This window comes from Oryzias latipes, chromosome 9 (assembly GCF_002234675.1).
Source record: "Oryzias latipes chromosome 9, ASM223467v1".
In the NCBI taxonomy this organism is placed as follows: Eukaryota; Metazoa; Chordata; class Actinopteri; order Beloniformes; family Adrianichthyidae; genus Oryzias; species Oryzias latipes.
Genome location: NC_019867.2, coordinates 22,200,315 through 22,223,054, shown reverse-complemented (window position 1 = coordinate 22,223,054; position 22,740 = coordinate 22,200,315). Strand labels below are relative to the sequence as shown.

At 42.3% G+C, this 22,740-nt stretch overlaps 1 protein-coding gene across 1 annotated transcript in view; it reads left to right on the top strand.

The window, feature by feature from the left end:
• Positions 1 to 11,177: 11,177 nt before the first annotated feature.
• Positions 11,178 to 22,740, top strand: part of galnt9 (polypeptide N-acetylgalactosaminyltransferase 9) — a 173,413-nt gene continuing 161,850 nt past the window's right edge. The window contains exon 1 of the mRNA XM_023958682.1: positions 11,178 to 12,086. Within this exon, the coding sequence (XP_023814450.1) occupies positions 11,840 to 12,086 (247 nt within the window). The 5' untranslated portion in view covers positions 11,178 to 11,839. The remainder of the gene's footprint in view (positions 12,087 to 22,740) is intronic.

Sequence of the window (22,740 nt, the reverse complement as noted above, 5' to 3'; positions counted from 1 at the left end):
AATGGATTTGGTGCAGAGAGGTCCTTTTCAGACCGATAAAGACTATGACTTTCCAAAATCCCCCTCATTGAGCTGTTATTCTTTATGTTGGATTGTTTTATCGTAATTTGATTTTCTGTTAAGTTGCTGTTTTTAAAAGTTGGAGTTTTAGGAATGTCATTTGTTGAGTGCCTAATGTTACATTAAAAAATATATATTTATATATCTATATACATTTGTCATTCATATTTATTTCTTTGCATTACAATTTGTTGTGCACCACTAAATGTGCATCCAACATGCAGGCAATTTACTGTATTCAATTCTTCGGCAGCAACAATAATTCACAAATGTATTAATAGAGAGATCTCATTTATATTACAACAACAGTTGCGTTTTTTTGGTGCTGCTGACCAGTTAGAGGGCCCACAAATTAAATTTCACTTAGGGCCCCCAGAAGACCAGGGCCGGCCCTGCTTACCATCACCAAGTATGAATGAGGGGTGAATGAATAATGGACACACTGTAAGCGCTTTGAGCGTCTGGAAAAGCGCAGATAAATCCAATCCATTATTATTATTACAAAATAATAAAAGGCAGTTATAGGCAGATACTACGGTCCAATAGTGGAGGAACAATTTTGCTTTAAAACTCTCAAAGAGTGTCCAAAGTTTAGAAGCCAGCACAGTAAACGCAGTACACCCCTGGAATTTACATTTGGTTCTTGGAACCAGTAACACACACTGGTTCGTAGAGCGCAAAGACTTTAGGAGAATATATTTTAAAAGCTGACTAGAAAGTTTACATAGAGCAAATTACATAAAAACTAAAACAAGAATTTTTATAAAAATCAAGTACTGCACAGGCAGCCAGTTTAATTAGACCAGGGTCGGGATTATGTGCTTAGAATTCTTTATACCACAAATAAATCTGGCTGCTGCATTTTGAACCAGCTGCAACCTCGCTATTGAAGCCTTGGTCAACCTGGCCTATGAGGAGCTGCACTAATTCAGCCTGGACAACATAAAAGCATGCATCACAATTTCAAGATTTGACTTATATTGAAAAAAAGACTTAATCCTGGCCAAAATGTTGTAGCTGAAAAAGGGACCTCGTTACAGCATTTATTTGGAGGTCCAGTTTCAAGTCATGCCAAAACAAGAAGTCGTTCCTTGCATGTACATTTTTTTCTCTGTAGAACCTTCTTGTGTGCCATGGTGCAGCTTGAAAACCACACGTAGATGCAGTATTTTAGTACACTCTCAATGGAGCAACGATAGAAGGCAACCAGCAGCTCTTCTTCAGGTTGACCCTCCTGAGGATCCCCAGGAAGTGAAGATGCTGTTGGGCCTTTTTCATTTCCTCTGCAGTGTTTGTGCTCCATCGGAGGTCTTCATGAATGTGCACACCAAGGTCCTCGAAGCTTTGCACTCTCTTCACACCCTCCCCATTAATGACAATGGGCTGCAGATCTGACTTCTTCCTCCTGAAGTCCATAATCACTTCTCTTGTTTTTGAGGTGTTTAGGACCAAATTGTTGTCTCCACACCACCCCACCAGCCTCTGGATCTCATCCCTGTATGCCGTTTCATCACCGCCAGAGATAAGCCCCACCACAGTTGTGTCATTGGCAAACTTAATGACTACAATGTTCTTGGTGTGTGCTGACACAGTCATACGTGTACAGTGTGTACAGCAGAGGACTCAGCACACAACCGTGTGGGGAGCCGGTGTTTAAACTCAGGGCTGTGGAGAGATGAGGACCCACTCTGACTCTCTGTACTCTGTCATAGAGAAAGTCTCTGATCCAACAGCAAGTGGTGGGAGCAAGTCCAATGTCCAAAAACTTTGATGACAATCTGTCCGGCAGTATTGTATTAAAAGCAGAGCTAAAGTTGGCAAAGAGCAGCCTAGCATAACTCCCTTGTGTTTCCAGGTGGGAAATGGTGGTGTGGAGCACTGTGACGACAGCGTTCTCTGTTGATCTGTTAGCTCTGTATGCAAACTGTAGTGGGTTGAGTGTGGGTGGAAGGTAGGACATGATGTGATGACGGAGCAGTTTCTCAGAACACTTCATTATGACAGGTGTCAGAGCTACTGGTCGTTAGTCATTGAGGCTGCTGATGGAGGTCTTTTTTGGTAGCGGGACAATTGTGGCTGATTTCAGGCATGGTGGTATGAAGGACTGAGACAGTGACGAGTTGAAAATGTTGGTGAAGACCCTAGCGAGCTGATTTGCCCACTCCCTGAGGACCATCCCAGTCACACCATCCGGTACCGCAGCCTTCCTGGGGTTCACTGCCCTCAGCATACACCTCACTTCATGCTCCTGCACTGAGACTGAAGCTGCTGCAGTCTGAGGTATGGGCTTCAGCTGTCCCAGGGCTATCCACCTCGAAGTGTGCAAAGAAGTGGTTTAACTCCTCTGCGAGCACGTCGCCCACAGCCGTCATGGTGTTGCAGGACTTGTGGTTGGTTAGGTGCTGGACCCCCTGCCACACCTGTCATGTGTTGTTGTCTCTGAAGTGGTCCTCAATCCTCCTCTTGTAAGCTGCCTTGGCCTTTCTGATGCCTCCTTAAAGGCTAGCCCTGGTCGCACTGTATTTCGCTTTGTCACCGGATCTGAAGGCAACATCACGATGGTTCAGCAGGACCTTGACCTCTTTAGTCATCCAGGGTTTCTGATTGGAGTACACCCGGTGACGTTTGACCACGGTGATATTGTCAATGCAGAAGTTGATGTAAGAGAGCATGGATGAAGTATGCTCCTCTGGGTCCTGGTGTGCGGACACATTCCAGTCTGTGTCCTCAAAGCAGTCCTGCAGCTGTTGTGAAATGAAATGAAATAAAATAAATAAAATATCTTTATTGTCATTTTACATGTACAATGAAATTACAGTGCAATTTTTGGTGGAATAAAAAGGTCATAATAAAATAAAAAGTAAAACTGCAAAATAAGAAAATGTAAAAAATATAAAACACCAGTAGGTTACACTTTCTCCAGCTATTGCACGCTTCCCACTCTCGCTCTGGAGAGTTTCTCCTAGCCGCAGCTGTGCAACTGGCAAACCAGGCACAGACACAGTATGTTAAAATACTCTCTATTGAGCAACGGTAGGAGAACACTAGCAGTTTCTCACTCACGTTGTTTTTCTTTAGAAGAATGAGAAAGTACAGTCTCTGCTGGGCCTTATTCACCAGAGCAGTGGTGTTGGCCCCTCAGGTCAGGTCCTGCTCAATGGTGACACCCAGCAGTTGAAAGCAGCCACCCTCTCCACACAATCTCCACCAATAACCAGTGGCTGAATGTCTGTTTTGTTCCTCCTGTAGTCCACCACCAGTTCCTTGGTCTTTGTTGTGTTGAGGATCAGATTGTTTTTTTCCACACCAGACACAAAGCCGCTCCACCTCGTCCCGGTAAGCAGACTCATCATTTCCAGAGATAAGCCCCACCACTGTGGTGTCATCAGCAAACTCAATGATGGTATTGCTGGAATGGATGGAGGTGCAGTCTTGTGTGTAGAGGGTGTGGAGCAGGGGGCTCAGCACACAGCCCTGTGGGAAGCCAGTACTGAGGGTGAGAGCTGCCGACATGTGGGACCCTACTCTAACTCTCTGGGGCGGGCTATCAAGAAGTCCAAAATCCAGAGGCATGTGTCCGAGGCCTCTAGTTTGGAAATAAGTCTGTGAGGAAGGATGTTGTTAAAGGCAGAACTGAAATCTACAAACAGCGGCCTCTCGTAGCTCCCCGGTTGCTCCAGATGGGACAAAGCAGTGTGGAGAGTGGTGGTGATGGCAGTGGTGGTGAAGCGACCTCTGGCCATGTTTTTACAGTCTTTGTCACTGGAGGGGCTCTCCTCCTGACAGGGGTGTATGCTGGAATCAGCAACAAGGACGTGTGATCAGACAAACCCAGATGTGGTAGAGGGGTTGCTCTGTAGCCTTTTTGGATGTTGCTGTAGGCTTTGTCCTGTGTGTTTGCAAGGATTCAGCCAAGTCTCTGTGATAAATACGACGCAGCAGTCGCAGAAACACTCATTGGTTGCATTGTTCAGCCTCAGTTGGTCAATTTTGTTCAAAATGGATCTGGTGTTGGAGAGGAAAAGGCTTAAATGGTTGTCTCTTCAACCGTGCTAGCGGGCCACCCCTGCAGCCCCATTTTTGCTTCCTTTGTTTTCGCTTCCTCTTCCTCTTGTTCTGGCCTTCTGATTCGCAGTTGGTAGAGCACAGTGAACTTGGTAAAGTGATCTCTGAGCACTAGAATATATTTGGTGTTACTCTGATCAGGTTCGAGGTAAATAAGGTACAAACCAACTCTAATGAACGAGGGGTAGTTATGTTGACTCCTGCGTTGTCTTTCTCCTCACACATATATTACAGGTTCAGATATTAGTCTCAACATCTGCTGACATGTGAGGCCAAAAGAAGACTAGACCGGATGAGATCTAACGTCCATTCTATGTCTAAATGGCCCGTGTCATTATGGAGACTGGACAACACAAGGGACTACAGATCTTCAGGCAGGACAAGTTGTAACTGCACTTCATCACCTTCCTGTCTCTTTCTGTATAGGATATCATCTCTTAACTCAAGGCGTTTATACTCCCGAAGCAACAGTGGAAGTTCAGGGAGCTCTAATCTCGCTATGGGAGGAACTTGTTCTCCTGTCTCCAGCGGGTATAACTTCTTTAAGTGAAGGATAAGATCTTTGCTTTGCCTTGAGTTCTTCGGCAGGCAAGGAAGGAACAACAGGCAGCCCATGTTGGCTCTCGCTGTAACAGTTGGCGATAGCCTTGACAGATAGCCTTGACAGATGTTGTGAGTGATGGAAGATGAGTCAGGAGAAGTAGATAGAGAACTGGATCTGGCTAAACAGCTTTGACGGAAAGTCGCAATAACCTCTGGCGAAATCTCATGTCCAATTTCACTGCTGTTTTCTTGGGTGAACTGGTGGATGAGATCAATATCGGAGGAAAGATCAGGTGAAGAATCATGTAGCCATTGAGACAACGCATCTGCAGCAAGGTTCTGTTACTGGAGTGTAAAATTGTAGGTGGAGAGTGCAGCAAGCCAGCAATGACGAGCCGCGTCCAGTTTAGCTGACATGAGTATATATGTCATTGGATTGTTATCAGTGATAACAACAAAACTAACTCCATACAGATAATCATGCCATTTTTCTCTTATGGACCACTTCAATGCCAGAAACTAAGCAAGAATTTTACCATACCATGTGACCTAGGTATCGCACTGAGGTGAGGAAAAATGTACATTTTCCCAACGACAACTTCGAGACCATATTATTTTAATCTGTGGAGAACACGTCCTCTCTGCCCCTGGGTTTCTCCCCTGACAATTCCGTCACATTACGCTCAGGTCAGCCAGCAGAAGGATCAAAATCTGAAGACTCACCCCAGCAAGCCATTGAGAAGAAGACTGTCTTAGCCCGTGATCTGGAAGGCTGCATTTACGGCATCCAGCAGTTTCAAGACTGGCTTTCATGATTGGAGCAAGCTCCTCAGATTCAGTCTCCGTATCCATCTCTTATGATCCGGTTGGGATCACCGGAGCCATTTAATAGGACTGCTGCGTTCCTCACTTTGTCCCGCCTCCATTTAATTTCAATCGAGGTGAATTCCCCTCCGTGCATAGCAAAGTGGCTTTCGCTGTGAGTTTTCTTACGGGTCAATCCAAGCGATGGGGGTTGGCAGTGGAGCTGAACTGTGTCTCTCGTTTCGAGCATTCTCCACCCAACTTCTCACGGTGTTTGATCCAACCACACCTCACCGGGCAGCCGCTTCAGAGCTTCTTCGTCTCCAGCAAGGAGCCCCCAGCGTCTCCAACAAAGGCTGCTACCCACCGTAACTCGTGTGTAATTCATCACTCCGGTCCGGCGCCTGCGCTCCTCTTCAGGATTTCTCTTCCTCCCTGGAGCCCATTCAGCTGTGTTTTGGCCGTGTGGGGCTTCCGGGCATTTTCTGCACAACTGTCCGGGGAACTCCAGAGGAAAGGCTGAACTAGTGAGCCGTGTCTCCTCTTTTTCCCCACATTTAGGACCAACCACCAAGGTCTTGATAGAACATATTGGGATTCAGGAGAAGTTCAAGACTTTAATTGATTCTGGTTCTGATGAGGATTTAATTTCTCAAAATGTTGTGAAAAAACTTTTGATTCCTGTTGAGCCTTTGTCTCTAGTCTGGGACATACACGCCTTGAATGGTTCCGTCAATTACAGGGTCTCTGCACGCACTGTGAACATTAAAGTGATGGTGTCCAGAAACCACACAGGACTAATAAATTTCTAGGTTGTTGAAGAATTAAAACCCCAGATCATATTGGGGTTTCCCTGGTTGAGTAGACATGCTCCTGGCATAGACTGGTACTCAGGGCGGGTGTTATCGTGGAGTTCCTTTTGCTTATTCAATTCAATTCAATTTTATTTGTATAGTCCAAATTCACAACAACAGTCGTCTCGATGGGCTTCGTATCAATAATTGAAAAAGTGAAACATAAAATCAAAAGGATCATGAATACATAGAGTTCAATAGGAAAATACTAAAATGAAATAACAGACTGACTAAACTAAACTGGACATCCCTGCCCTTAGACCCCCCTACGCGGTAAGGAAAAACTCCTAAAAAAACGGGTGCCCACATTATTAAACTGTCATTCTGCTGCTGCTGTTCACTCTACAGTTAGTGGTCAGCACTCTCCTGATCCTCCAGACCTCAGTAATGTTCCCACTATATATTAACCTTATAACCTAGGTGCTGTGTTCTGTAAGGTTCGAGCTAAGTTTCTGCCCCTCACCGTCCCTATGACTGTGCTATAGACCTCTTACCAGGAACACAGCCACTGGAAGACAGCCTTTAACACTCCAAATGGCCATTTCGAGGACTTGGTTATGCCCTTTGGACCCACTAACACTCCAGCAGTTTTCCAAAGTCTGATTAATGATGTTTTAAACGACATGATTAATAATTTTATGCTTGTCTATCTTGATGACATTCTGATCTTCTCTCCAGATCTTGACACCCATGTGGAGCACATCAGAGCTGTCCTCCAGTGCCTTCTCGAGAACCAGCTTTACTGTAAAGCCGAGAAATGCAAATTTCACACCACGCAGACACAGTTCCTTGGTCATGTGGTTTCTCCTGGGAGTGTCCAGATGGCCAGCACTAAAGTCAAAGCCGTTCTAGAGTGGCCTGTTCCTTCTGGACGTAAACAACTCCAGCGTTTTCTTGGGTTTGCCAACTTTTACAGGTGCTTCATCAGAGGCTTCAGTGGTGTTGCTGCACCCCTCCATAATCTCACATCAGCGAAGGTACGTTTTGTCTGGAATGAGGGGGCTGATGACGCATTTACCAAGCTGAAGAGACGTTTCTCAACAGCTCCTATTCTGACTCAGCCTGATCCCTCCAACAATTCATTGTGGAGGTGGATGCATCTGAGTCTGGGGTGGGGGCGGTTTTGTCACAGAGAGCGTTCGATAATAAAGTACATCCATCCCTGTGCGTATTTCTCCTACAAGCTCACTCCTGCAGAGAGAAATTACAACACTGGAAACAGAGAACTGCTAGCAGTAAAGCTGGCTCTGGAGGAATGGTGTCATTGGTTGGAAGGGGCTGAGCAGCCCTTCCAGGTCTGGACTGACCATAAGGATTTAGAATATAGACAGACTGCCAAACGTCAAAACCCTCGCCAGGCGAAGTAGGCCCTCTCTTTTGACAGGTTTAATTTCACGCTGTCCCACCGTCCAGGGAGGAAGAACACCAAGCCTGACGCCCTGTTATGCCAGTTCCAGCAGCAAGAGGAGGGGACTGAGGCCCCAGCAGCTGCCACTGCTATCGCTCCTTCCCATCTGGTGTTAGCAACAACTTGCTGGTCTGTGGAACGCAGAGTGAGGGCTTCAGTTACAGATCCTGTGTCATGTTTGTGCCAGCGTCAAGATGCCTAGGACCCCCCCCCTGCTGGATTGTTACACCCTCTGCCCTCGTCCAGACCTTGGTCCCATGTAGCTATGGATTTTATTACTGGACTACACAATTACAGAGGTAAAACCACTATCCTTACCGTCTTTGACCGATTTTCTAAGCTGGTGCATGCCATGTTAGCTTGAAGCCAGGCGTAAGCACCGGAGAGAGTGTCACGGACTGGCGTAGAATGCTGGGATGAATCTCCTTATGAAGATCTGCCAGTGATGAGGTGCAGCTGGTTCCAATGAGCAGAGTAGGGAGGAGGGAGGCAGCTGACAGAGGACGCGTGACATCCTGCCACGATACCTGCAGGATGTCCAGCTGGACGTCTGTTTGTTCCTCCCTCTATGCGCTCCTTGGTCTTAAAATAGGGTCACTCCTCCCATCTGGCTTGCCATCCAGGAGTGACCAGGACCAGCTTCCTTGTGGCTCAGTGCTTTTGGTGGCCCACTATGTCCTCCGACACAAGGGCTATTGTGGCAACATGTCATGTTTGTGCCAGCGTCAAGATGCCTAGGACCCCCCCTGCTGGATTGTTACACCCTCTGCCCTCGTCCATACCTTGGTCCCATGTAGCTATGGATTTTATTACTGGACTACCCAATTTAAGAGGTAAAACCACTATCCTTACCGTCATTGACCGATTTTCTAAGCTGGTGCATGCCATACCCCTACAGAAGCTACCATCAGCCAAGGAACTGGCTGTGATCCTTTCACAACATCTGTTTCGTCTTCATGGCCTTCCTCAAAACGTCACATCTGATCGAGGTCCACAGTTCGTAGCTGGTTTTTGGAAGGAGTTCTGCAACCTCCTAGGGATCAAGGTCTAAGCTCTGGTTTCATTCCTCAAACTAAAGGCCAGCTGGAGTGGTATAACCAGGATCTAGAGACGACACTATGGACTATGTGTCTCAAGAGCCCCAGGACTTGGTCATCTCAACTTCCCTGGGCAGAGTACTTCCACAACTCCCTAATCAACTCCTCCGGGTATTCTCCCTTTCAAACAGTCTAAGGGTATCAGCCTCCTCTGTTTCCTCACCAGGAGCAAATGGCTTCTTCTTCTGGACCAGCTGCATTCGTGAGACGCTGTCGTCGTACCTGGAGCGCGTACAGACTCGAGCTCCTGCGGAACCAGGAAAGACTAATGGCTGTTGCTAACCGTCAGAGGTCTGCTGCTCCGCAGTACAAGGTGGGAGACAAAGTATGGCTTTCCTCTGCTTTGAAGGGAGGAACCAAGAAGCTGCTTCCCCGCTACCTTGGCCCATATTTCCTCACCCGAGTAATAAATCCTGTGGCCGTGAGATTGCAACTGCCTCGCTCCCTTTGCATCCACCCTGTTTTCCATGTGAGCAAGTTAAAGCCGGCTAGAGACTCGCCCCTTCAACCCACTCCAGTGCCCCCACCAGCTCCTCGACTCATGGATGGTGCCCCGGTCTGCACCGTCAAAGCATTGTTTGCTTTCAGACAAGTGGGCCAAAGCATACAATACCTAGTCGACTGGGAGGGTTACGGACCTGCAGATCGTCAATGGGTCCAAGACCGTCACATCATCGACCGGGACCTTGTCGCCCGTTTCCATCGGGACCATCCTGGACAACCTTGTCGTCCGTCTGGTAACCAGACGTAGAATGAGGGGTTATGTCATAAGATGTGTGAGATTCTGACAGGTTGTGACTTCTTCTGGAGGCCTCCTCCTCTCTGAGGTCTCCCGTGAGAGTCACAGCTGCACGCAATTCTCATTAGGTCCCTATTTATGGTGTGGCTTTTCTGTGCTCTGTGCCTGAGCAACTTTGTACCATACCTATTTTTTTTTTGTTTTTTTTTCTCGAGAATCTCGAGATTAAATCTTGGCTATATCTGCGCTGTGTCCTCTCTGCTCCTGGCTTTTTCCCCTCGCCATTACATCACAGTACTTGTAAAAATAAATTCTCCATCTGTAGAAATGCTTTGTGTATGAAATGTCATGCGCACTCACAAGTGTGTGCATTGATTTGCTGTCTAAAAATCCAAGTCACAAATTGCAATTGTTTTGCTTCTTAACTAATCAACCAATCAGAAGCCTTTTACTGTCACCCAGTCAGTGCGCTGCTTGGACCTGCCTTGGAAATACCTGATATTCATTCTGGGAGAACAAAAGAAGAACATTTCTCAACATAAACTTTTGTTGGTTTGAGGTGCTGGTTTGAAGGATTGTCTGCCTTGTCTGTCTGGACAAAAACAAAAACAAAACTTAAAATCTATGTGCCAACGTTTCTTTACCGATCCCTGCCATATGCACCCTTGCTATGCTGTAGGAAAATTCTTAAATGTCCCATTTACAAAGTTCCACATGTCAGCAACTTTTTTGATGAATATTTTTACTCTGTAAAATGTTTGTGGCTGGTTTAAAGATTGCATGATGATTTTTCCTTTAACGTCAAAAGTTTATGCAAACAATCGTATGCTAACTTTAGCCACGTCCGAATTTTAAGGTGGATGGATAAATAAAGCAAAATAAAATGCCACAACTGTCAGAAAACTGGCATTTTTCAAATCTAATAATTCATGTTGAATCCACCATGTCTGCAACATAGATTTCAGCGTTTGTGAAATATTCGAAAGCCGCTGCTTTTTAGGCAGTTTTCTGACTGTTTTGTCGTTTTATTTTGATTTAATCAAATAAACTTAGTTTTAAGTTTCATTTTCTTCTCCATCATCGGAAAAATGACACAAGAATATGTTAAAAACACTATTCAGTTTTCATAGTAGTGGGTAAAAAAGGCAGATAGATTTAAATTCTGGAAATTAAATAATTTTTCCACTAAGGAAACTTTTATAGACTATTTATTTTCTTTTATTCATATGAGGTGAGGTTTCTGTTTGAAACATGACATTTAAAAGAGGGTTCTCTCTCTTTTGCAGTCAAGCGTGTGATTGGTTAAAACATCGTTACACCTGTGAAAATGACCATGCTTTCATGCAAGAGCGGTTGCATAACACGCAAATACCCAATTGCCCGTGGCACCAACACAAGAGGTAAGACAGGAAAAAAATAAATAAATAAAAAAATCCACACGCATCACGGATCAGATGTTACATCTTTTGTATTTTCAAAACAATAAAGCTGTTTTGACGGTTTGTGTGTCATTATTTCATAGGTGGCCCATTGATTTCATTAATGGGGGCCCCTTATAACGAGGACCCTGTTTATTCATGAGCGCTTTGATACGTCAGGACGCAGTGGCTGTTCTCTCTCTGACTCAGCCGAGCGGCTACGCGCCGGAGCCTGGCTTCACATCTCTCTGCAACGCTGGCGCTTGACTACGTTTTGGGACCAATCTGCTGACAATGGAGGCAGCACAGAGAGGAAGGAGGAGGAGAGGCGGGTAGAGATAGAGGAAAACAACAGGGAAGGGTTGAGAAACGCCGCCTCTTTTTTTCTTTTTCTTTTTTAGTTCCTCTGGCTCTGCTTTGCAGAACGGGACAGAAAATGGGCTTTGTCCGTAAATATTCCACTGAGAAGCAAGGATAGCAGGCGGATTTAGCTGCTGCCGCTGTAAGACATTCAGACATACCGCCTTAAAAAAATACTGGCCATTCATCCATCTGTGGGGGAAGACATGTTTTTTGCAGTAGCTGCTTCGGAGGAGGAGGCTTTCTCTGGCGTCATTTTACGTTTATAATATGTAGTGGAATCGACTGGGGAAAGCTCATCTGTGGACGGAAGAGACGTTTTCTCTGCGTGAAGTTGCGCGACAAGGTCGAGATGCCAGCAGGAAGCGAGCACATCCTTCGGAGCTGTCCGTGGTGCTGAACCCACCAGTCCGCTCCGACCTTCTCCAGCTTGACAGAACTCGAGCATGAAGAGCTGATCGGCTTGATTTGAGTCAGCCAGCACAAAATTCATGTTCATGGCTGTGGCACGAAAAATCAAAACTTTGCTGACCGTCAACATCCTGGTGTTTGTGGGAATTATCCTGTTCTCAGTGTACTGCAGGATCCAAGACCGATCCGAGGAGCTCCTCCAGATGGGTAGGATTTCTGAGCAGAGGTTGCGAGCCAGGAATGGACAAGTTACCAACTTAGTGGACAGACAGTCCATTCTTCAGCGACTAGAGAGGTTGGAGGACGTGGTCTACAATCAGCTGAACGGTAGGAGCACAGAACAGTAGTAAAAATTCAAAGAAATGATACATCAACTCATCACATCCAGTAGATTTCTCACAGAAGAGAAATTCTGCTTAATTGTGTCCTGCAAATTTGACTGATAACTATTCTTCATAAGCCTTTGACTGATCGTTTAATAATAGCTTTGTTTTATTTACATTAGACTTTGATTCAGTCTGACTCAGTCATAACCCTGCCTCAGCTGGAGAAATTATGAATCCAGAGCTTTTGAAGGAGTCTGATGTAATGTATTTTCAGCAGAATGCTTTATTATTATCCCCACCACATCACTCATAGTCTTGTTTTCCTTTGAACTATCCTTAATCAGCTGACAGAAATAGCACTTCCTCAATTTGGAAGAATGCAGGTTTGATTCCCACCTTTCCCGCCCATATGTCGAAGTGTCCTTGGGCAAGAGAGTGAACCCCACCTTGCCTCTGTTGGAAGGTTGACTCCAGTGTTTGGCAGTGGAACCGCCATCAGTGTGTGAATGCAAATGTGAATGGGACTTTGACTGTCAGCTCTTTGGGCCTTCAAGGAAGGTAGAAAAGCGCTATATAAGGCATTAACCAATATACAGTATATAATGATATAAACAATGACTGAGTTTAAGAGTAAATACTCTGTTTTACCAAATTTTATGGTACATCAAAAAGAAAACGTGCTTGTAACAAGCCACATAAACCGCTTTTATTTCAACCAAAAATAAAGATAAAATACATAAATCCTAGATTATTCTTACATCATTGAATCTCTATGTAATTTGAAAATTGCCTAAAACTACGAGGCATTTTTTTTACTGTAAAAAGTAATGTTAATCTTTCTGCAAATAGAGGGATGAAAGTGTGGTTCGGAAACTAAAATAGGTTCACTGATTTTAATCCTGTTTATAAACAATCTTGTAAGAAAAGAATTGCTACAAAATTATACATAAGATACAAATTTGCTAGTGTCGCTGTTAGATACAGTGCCTTTTCTTAAAATATTTTTTCCACTTTGTTTTTGCTTTCTTTTAAGTATGTAAAATGGGCAGAAAAATAGGTTTTCTTATCTCTGTTCCCTTTCATTTCTCAGGTACAAGAAATTATTCTTGTTTTGTTTCAATTGTTTTATGAAAATACAAATAAATAAAGAAAATTCAAAACATATTAAAAAACATAAAAAGTTCTGCTATTTTTGACATATATATTTCCATAAATGTGGCATATACAGCCAGATTTTCATAGTTTCTGCTTCTCCATGAAGCTCTGTCTTGAAGTGTAACCCTTGTGCTATCTTAGATGACCCCACCTTTACATTGACGTGTTCTCCCTACCATGACAAAGGTGGATAAAGGTGGAAAGATTTCATGTAATCAATAGACACCAGTTAAGATCAAAAATCATTGAAGAAAAAAGGTTCAGAGCACTGTCAAGTGGGTCTAGATGACCCAACTCCCAATGTCAAAGTGCCTAGGATAGCACAAGGGTTAATGTGGTCCACTGATGCAACCCTGCCTTGTAAGAAATTAACATTGATTGAATAAATAACATTCGTAACAGCCTATTTAATTTAACAACACTGCATTCTCCAGTAATGTTCTTATTTAACCAATTAATGTCTAAAATGTTATTGTCAAAAGTCCTATCGTCCATCTCCTGTTGTCAGATTTGTTGTCTATTATCTTTTATGGGAAAATCAGTAATGCCTCATTTCTTTTAGGTGATAATAGTTCATGTTTATTTTTAATTTAGTTTATTTATATTTGGTTAAACCCAAGCCAAAAACAAATAGGCAGAACAGGTGGGAGGAAAATGTTGCCTTTCACAGGAGTGGATCCCTGTCGGAATGAGATTAAAGCTGGGGCTGCTATTAAAATACTTTGGTGCAGTATCATCATCAACAGATATAAATGCGACTGTTTTGAGTCGGAGATCAAAAGGCTCTGTAAATCCATACATCTCTGATTGTTAAAATAGCAATTCCAGCCAGCACCAGCCTTGAACAAGTTAGTTGTTAGGAGTACAGTACTGTAACTCGAGCCAGTGTGGCTCAAAGGTCCTGCTCACATACTGGTTCAGTTAGTGTTTTAATGTAAGGACTGCTTATTTCAGTAAAATAATACTTCAGAGTTTAGACTAAATGATTACTTTGTTTTGAAAACATCTGTTCTGTTTTTTTATAGCTAATTTTAAAGATGGGAAAATATTGAAACATTACATTTAGGATGGTAAAATAAAGAAGCAACAGCTCAGTAGCAGATAACACAGCAGAATGCTCTGGTTTCTTGATTGTAGGAGGGGCATTAAGAGATTAGCTATTCTAAATTACTACTTTTTTATGGTATTAAAATATTTATATTTTTAGATTCTTTATTTCACATTGACTTGCACACCATATATGAATGTAGGAGATTAGAGGAGAATGTTTAACCCTAACACCTAAATAACTCACGCTCTTTGACAGGTCGTAATTCTTCACCATTTATGCCAGGGATTTACAACCTACAACATTTAAAGAGATTCACATTCAAGTTGATTTCATTGACAACAACACAGGAGGAGCCACACAGCTTTACTTCCCCTGTAGAAAAATAAGACACTGATTGGTTTGTATGTAACTGTAACTATTGTAATAAATAAAAATTAGCTATATATTTTTTTTTGCATAAATTAAACATGAACATAAAAATTAAATTATTCCAAACGGTCTGTCAGTTTCCTTTTATTGTGTTTATAATGGTCATGTTGCTTCCAGACAGATGTATTTTCACATTGGAGCATTTAACCAATCGTATTTCAGCTGTCCTTTGTTGCCAGTCAGGGTGAGGACTTTCATCATGAGTTGTGAAGGTCCTGTGATGCGAAATCAATGTTGGTCATTTATTTATTTCAACCAATCAGATTTTTAATTGGTGTCAGCAGGGCCTTCTAGCAGGCTTAGGAAACCTCACAGTATTCAGAGCTTCTGATTGGACAGATGTTTCAGGAAGACACATGCAGACTTGTCCAGTTTGACATAGAGCCAAGCAGCACTTTTTGATCCGTCTCAGTTTAAAATAGAGCTGACTGTGATGTACACCATCGATGATTTTGCAGGCAAATCTCCCACTGATCTCCTTGACTTCCTTCATCAGAAAAATCTGAGCAAGATCGTGAAATAGCTGTACAGATTTGTGTGTTTGGTGCTGACCATCTTCATGTCCACCTGCGTCTGTCGAGTGGACATTTTCTGCTCTAAAGAAAATTAAAACCTACACAGAAACACAACTGGACAGACTGGGCTCTCGGCACTGGCCTTGATGGCAATAGAAAAGAACTTCTTGACGGAACTGAAGGACAATGATCTACATAACAGGGTGATTGAAGTTTTTTTGAGGAAAGAGAGTAGGATGGATTTTGTCTTCAAATAATCTGATTTTTTGATGAGTGAAATGATAAATATCATAATAAATAATATTACAAATGTATGTGGTTATTTTCAATGTTTTTTGCTCACTGTACTTGCATAACAAGATTTGTTTACTGTTTTGTTTATTCGGTTTATTTAGAGGCATTTTTTGTGGCCAGTGATTCAGACGTAGCACTACTCAAGGCCTGGGTTTATTATGCACGGTCCGCCACTGAAATAGAAACGAAGTCGAGGAATTTGATTTCCTTTCTTGTCTTTGTTCATCCTGGAGAGGACTCTAAATCTGTCCAACACGTTCTCACCTCGAACCCTGTAACTGCTCAGTTACACTCCAGCATCTGCTTGACGAAAGTGTAGAAAAACAAATAGTTGGATGGACATTTCAAAGCTTCATGGCCCCAAAACAATGTTAGTATGCTGCAGCTAAATAGCTATTGGAGCTAAATAGCTCTGCCTCTTTGAGGTATGTTTGGCATCACATAGATAAAAACTTTGACTTACATTGTCTATTTAAGTTCAAAAAAAGATTGTGACACATGTTAAAAAAAAAAAAAAAAAAATTAATGTCTGATTAATTTTGACATTTTCCTGGCAAACTGGTTGCAAAACAGACTCTTTCTTTAAAGTTAGAGTCGGTGGCTTTAATTCTTTTTGGAGCAGGTATAGGTACCGGATGTTCTCGGGTTGCCGGATGTTCTCGGGGTCCTTCAGGGTCCTTCCAATGAGTTATATCACTAGAGGAGACATCACGTGGTTCCTCATGGGAGGAGAGCACCGCCATCTTGGTGAGGTCAAGTTTTGAAGACCAAACCACTTTTATAACATTTCATAAAGAGCTTGTAAAGCTTATAAGCAGTTTAGTAATATGGATTCAGAAGACAATGGTCTGACTTTAGATGTTAATAAATCTTATTAACACTTTCAGGTATTTGCAAGACATCTATAATGCTAATAAATATCTTACTAGCATCTGACACATTAATAAAGCCTAGTAATTTGTTAAGTTAGTTAATAAAAGTTATTAAGATGAACACTTAGGCTTGTGTCAGGCGTCTATAATGCTAATAAATATCTTACTAGAACCCCAAACAATAATAATACTTCTTAATTTGTTAACAAAGGTTGTTAATAAATCTTATTAAGCTTATTTACACTGACACATTTGTTAAGCACCTATAATATCAGTAAATGCATTATTAGCATCTTAAAAACATCCTAATAATAATGCTTGTAAATGTGTTAACTAAGTAATTTAATAAACCTTATTAGACTTATTGTACTAATAAATGTCTTACTAACACCCTATAAATTCATTTATAATGCTTGCTAATGTGTTAACAGAGCTTGTTAAGGAATCTTAATATAAAGTGTTACCCTTCTCCTACAAAACAAGACAAGCACATTAAAAAGACAAGACTAAGATAACAAAGAGAAAAAAAGAACAGCAGTAGATAAAGATTACAACCAATACATTAACAAATAAGACAAAAAAAATAACACATAATAAAATAAAATAAAACGTGCTGCCCTCTCACCCTTCCGCGGGTGGTTTGTCACCCAAGCTCGGGTCCTCTACCAGAGACCTGGGAGCTTGAGGGTCCTGCGCAGCATCTCAGCTGTTCCTAGCATTGCGCTTTTCTGGACTGAGAGGTCTGGGGTCTTTCCAGGGATAGGCTGTAGCCACTCCTCCAGCTTGGGGGTTACTGCCCTGAGTGCTCCAATTACCACAGGCAGCACTGTCACCTTCACTTTCTGCTTTCTCCAGTTCTTCTCTGAGTCCCCTGGTATTTCTCCAGTTCTTCTCTGAGTCCCCTGGTATTTCTCCAGTTTCTCATGTTCCTTCTTCATGATGTTCCCATTGCTTGGCGCTGCGACACCATATATATATATATATATATATATATATATATATATAAAAAATGAAAAACCATCTCCAAAAATATATATAATAATTAATGAATAGAACGAAATAATTATCACATCAAAACTTCTGGTTATTTCATGGAAAACCTCTATTAACCCGTCATTTACGAGGTCCTGTACCGATACTGGACCCTCCCGCTCCCCCAGGCAGCCTCCCCCCACACACCCAGACCCCGCAGCCCCGGTGGATGTCACCCAGAGCGACTGCGGTCCCCAAGAGGGTTGCCCCGTCCTGTCCCAGAGCCAGGGAAGGAGTGATGCCTGATGCCAGCCCCAGGTGCAGATGGGCAGCCCAACCAGCGTCGCTGCCCCCCCCTGAGCAGGGCCCCCCGCCAACCCCCCACCCAGCTTGGAGCCATTTTGGAAAACAATGTGACTCCAGCAATGAGGACATCTTATCACATCCCCCAATTCTGTGTGCACATGCATGTGCAAGTATGTGCCTGTAACTCTGTTTTTTTTAAATTCACCTCTGTTTCGTTTCATTAAACCAAGAGGATATTTTAGAGCCAAAAAAACCTAAGTAAAGAAGTAACATGGGTTTTATAGTCCAGTAATTGTAATTAATTACCGAAAATGGAACTGTAATTCGTTAAATTCCTCCATTACTGACAGAAATAATAAAATTACAGTAATTTGTTACTTTGTAATCCGTTACCCCCACCACTGCCAACAAGTATACAGTATCAAGAGCCATAATGGATGAGGGTCTGCACCCTGCCTACCACCTAAGTCACTTTTGCAAAGTAATGCAGGACAGTTTTTGTGGAATATTTAATTGTTCACTAAAACTTATGTCCATAAAAATATTATTTGCTTACTATTTCTATGGGATGTTTAGACAATGATTTAGTCCAGGGATCAGGAACCCTACAAGCCAATAAAGACTTTTTTTGTGCTATTATATAGCACCATCCTGCGAGCATTGGTAGTACCATACATGACGGAACCTCCACGGAGAACCAGCACTATTATCTATTGTTAAAAAAAAAATCTTTACATAAACAATAATCGTTGACTAATCGAGTAATTGAAAAAATTATTGTTGACTAATCGACTTTTGAAATAATGGTTAGTGACAGCCTTATTATTACCGGTAACTGATATTGTGTGTCAAAGCTGATGCTTTGAAAAGCATTGTTTTCCAAAGATGCTTTTCTCTGCGCCAGAACCAGCTGATTCAAGTTGATAACAGGAACAGTCAAAGCATCGCGATGCAGCAAAGAGCATGTGTTTTTTAGGTGTCGTTGACGACATCTCTTGTGTGACATGGTTAAAGAGCCTAGGATTGTTTGTGTTTCTGTCTTATTTTCTAGCACTGTCATTTTGTCTCTTTTTTGACGATAACAAACTTCATTATCTGTGGTCAAGCACACTATCTCACCCCCAGACTTCTATGTTAAATTCATTGCAGCTAGTGTGGCTTTAGGGCGGAAAGAGTTTCTTAAGTTATCTACACTTCGTTTTTAACATGAGAATACATCATTGCTAATCCTAGAGGCTTTTTCGATTACTATAGAACAAGGGTCAGCAACATGCAGCCCGGAGCCGGCTCTTTTATGCCTGTGCTACGGCTTTTTTATGGTTTTGAAAAACAACTATTATCTTCTAAGATAGTTGCGCTGCCTTTAACAGTGTTGGGATGTGCCAGCGAGCAGGAGAAAGAAAGCCCCATGCACGCGTCTTCAAAGAAAATTGTTCCCAATGTTAGCATCCATTGCTCCAGAACAGAAGAGCAAACCCGTTACCCTTTCATGCTAATGCTCTGATTGCTAATTGTAAAACTGTGGGATGGGTGTTTGCCCTTGTGATGAGTCAGTGTGCATATTTGAATGGGAGTGTGTTCCTTGTAAAAACAGGATATTAATATAATTGTGCCAAAAGCAGAGAATTGGGTTTAGTGTTTTGAAAAAATTGTGTTTTAGAACTGTAATTTTAGTGTAAAGCATGAATTGTGCTTGTAGTTCTGCAGATTTGGTTCAAGGGGTTGGTCAATGAGTTACATGCTGTGGTCATTGTGCCTCAAGTACCAAAGTTTGTGTTTAAACAACTGAGAAAAACTAACTGGGTTAAGGGATGGAGAACAAGGTGGAAGAAAACTGATACAAATTGGGGATTTGTGTTGATGCCGATTAACAACTAAAACCTGCTGAGTTGAGAGTTGGCTTTTTGACCCGCGCCCCTCATGGTCATTCCATACACCAACATATGGTCAATAACTATGGCCAGGATCTCATCAGAAATTCTTGTCCTCTGTCTGGGTCCAGGTCTTGCTGCGGGTATCTGTTATCCATTTTTGAAAAACTTCTCAGTTGTTCCAGAAGTGTCCTTATATTCACTGCAGTTGTTTTGCAACCAGTGTCTTCAGTTTTGATCACTTTTGTGTTGATGATAACTTCTGTGTTGGAACTGAGTTTGAGTTTTGTCTCTTTGTGTTAACATTTTGCATCTTGTGTGCTGTGAAGGCCAACTGTGTTTTAAAGAATATGTCATGTGTTCTGCAAGTAGTAGATTAGAGTTTTGCAAATTGCATGTTAATAGCGAATTGTATTTTAGGTTTAGACCAAAGAGTGATGTTTTCGAGAAAAGACTTACAGCAGTTGATCGACTGGTTTGGAGAATGGCAATTAGTGTTTTAGCAATTGGGGGGAAAAAAAGCTGTAATCATCAGTTTAAACAAATTGAAGATAGAGCTGTCAGTGAAAATATCTACAGATGAGCCAGTCTAAGTCACACCTGTGCAATAATCATGCTGTCTAATCAGCATCTTGATATGGCACTCCTGTGAGGTGGGATGGATTGTCTTGGCAAAGGAGAAATGCTCACTATCACAGATTTAGACAGATTTGTGAACAATGTTTCAGAGAACTTGTCATTTTGTGTATGTGGAAAATGTTTCATATCTTTGAGTTCATACCTTAAAAATGGGAGCAATAACAAAAGGGTTGCGTTTATATTTTTGGTCAGTGTATATCCACTCATGCTCTTCAATAAATCTACCATATCTTTAAATCTGTTTTTTTGTAATTTTTTTATATGCACACAAGTCACATACACTGATTGTTATGTGTATAATTCATAGCTTGTCAAATGTTTAGGGTATCACTGTATGAATTGTGAGGGAAAAATGAGGGGACATTAATTTTTTTTCTTATTGTTTCTTATTTGTTTTTTTATTTCTGTTTATTTTTGTTTTTTTTATTTTAAAATGTTTTTTGTATATATTATTATTTTTATTATAGTTTTTTATTTATTTATTCAAGAACTCATGGAAATGATTTGCATCAATCCAATTCTCTGACGGTTGAAACAATAGTTTGGATTGAATTGCTTTAAATAAAAAATAACAGTGGACACACAAGGATGCATTAGTTTACTTGCATTGAGCATAAGTACGGAAAAGTAGGGAAGATTGATTCACCTTTATATGGACATGCATCAGAGTTTACACTCTGTTTCTGCTAATAACAGCAAAACGGAAACAGAAAAAAGCTTTAAGTTATCGTCTGTCCCCATGACGCCCATCTGACTTGCTACTTTCTTACAAAACTGCTTCCTCACATGGAGAAAAGTACAGACATGTTTAACTTGCTTAGCCACAGTGGCAACAAAGCTTTTAATTCCCCCTAGTGGTTTTGCTGATGTGAAGCTTCAACCACAAGCGGACACAGTCCAATGCCTCCTTTAAAAAGGAAATTAAATAGGAATTTAACACTTTTTCCCTCAAAAATGTATATCAATAGTTTAATTTTCAATAGAATACTTATTTCAAACTCAAAATCCCAACTCCCCATTGTTACCCTTTAAAGCCTATTTTGCAGTACTCTATAACTTTCCCACAGACAGTCGGAGTGTTGTTTTTGTTGAATTTCCCAAAGTCTGGGTTCTGGAGCAGGAATGCTCTGGTCCACAGACAAAGATTTTGCCCTTTGCTTCATTGTTCACTTCTTCTCGTGTGAATGTGTGCTTTACTGGTGCTCTTGACAGCGTATCTGCAGTTATCGAGCACTTTCCGGTAACATTCTCAATGTCAAACATAAACTTCATAAGTCTCAATCGAAACCTCAACATCCTCAGTGGCAACTCCTCCACTGAGCCTTGGTGCTCAGCAAGTGTATAAGAGGCCTATGGTCGGTCTCCAAACTGACTCTTAGTCCATGGTTGAAAGGTGCTAGCCTTTCACAAGCCCATGTCACCGCCAGAGCCTCTTTTTTCTATTTGAGTGTAGTGTTTTTCTGCAGGCCTCAAACCTCTGGAAATGAACATTACTGGCCTCCAGATATTTGTTCATGAGTGAGGACAGCACCAAGCGCATCTGAAGATGCGTCAGCTGCCACACACGTCTTGGCATCGATTGAATATGAGGCGAGTACCGGTGGTGAGCTCAGTTCGGTCTTAGTTTCTGAAAAGCCTCCTTCTGAGCGTTTCCCCAATGCCATTTGTTCTTTTCACTTAGCAGGTCTCTTAATGGCTTTGAAAATGAGGTCAGATGAGGGAGAAGCTTTCCTAAGTAGTTGGCCATGCCCATAACTCTCCTCACTGCCTCTACGTCTTTCGGTTCGGGCATCTCCACTATAGCCTTGATTTTGTTTGGATCTTGGGACACCCCTTCAGCTGTAACACAGTGGCCTACAAAAGAATTTTATCTTTGGAGAACTCAAATTTATCGTTCAGTTTCAGTCCCTCTGCTTCGAATCTCTGTAGAACTTTGTGAAGCCTCTCAACATGCTGCTGCGTGTCCTCTCCCACGACAACGACATCATCTGCATGGCACACCACCCCCTCGCACCCCTCCAGCATCTGTGACATCCTGCGCTGGAAATGCTCAGGAGCTGATGAAATCCCAAATGGCAGGCGGTTTAACGCCTATCTGCCAAAGGGTGTGATGAACATTGTTAAAAGTCTGCTCTCTTCTCTCTCGTCTCATCCACTTATTCAGGTGTGTCATGTCAACACACAACCTTATTTTCCCTGGTTTGGATTTTGGTGCCACAACCAAGCCTGCGCACCACTGTGTGGGTTGTGTTACTCTCAAAATTACTCCTGCTTTTTCCATCCGCTTCAGTTCCTCTTTTACTGCGTCTCGCAGAGGTAGCGGCACTCTGCGTGGAGTTGACAGGGCGTATAGGACCGCTCCCGGTTCCATCTAGATTTTGTATGGTTCTTTCAACTTCTCCAGACCAGAGAACACTGTGGGGTATATAGCCTTAAAATCAACTGGTTGTGCCTGTACTGTACTCACCCTCTCAATGAGCTCTAAGGCAGTTTTTGCGGGAAGGCCTAGCAATGGTTTATATAGTCCATTTACCACATACACATCCTGCGT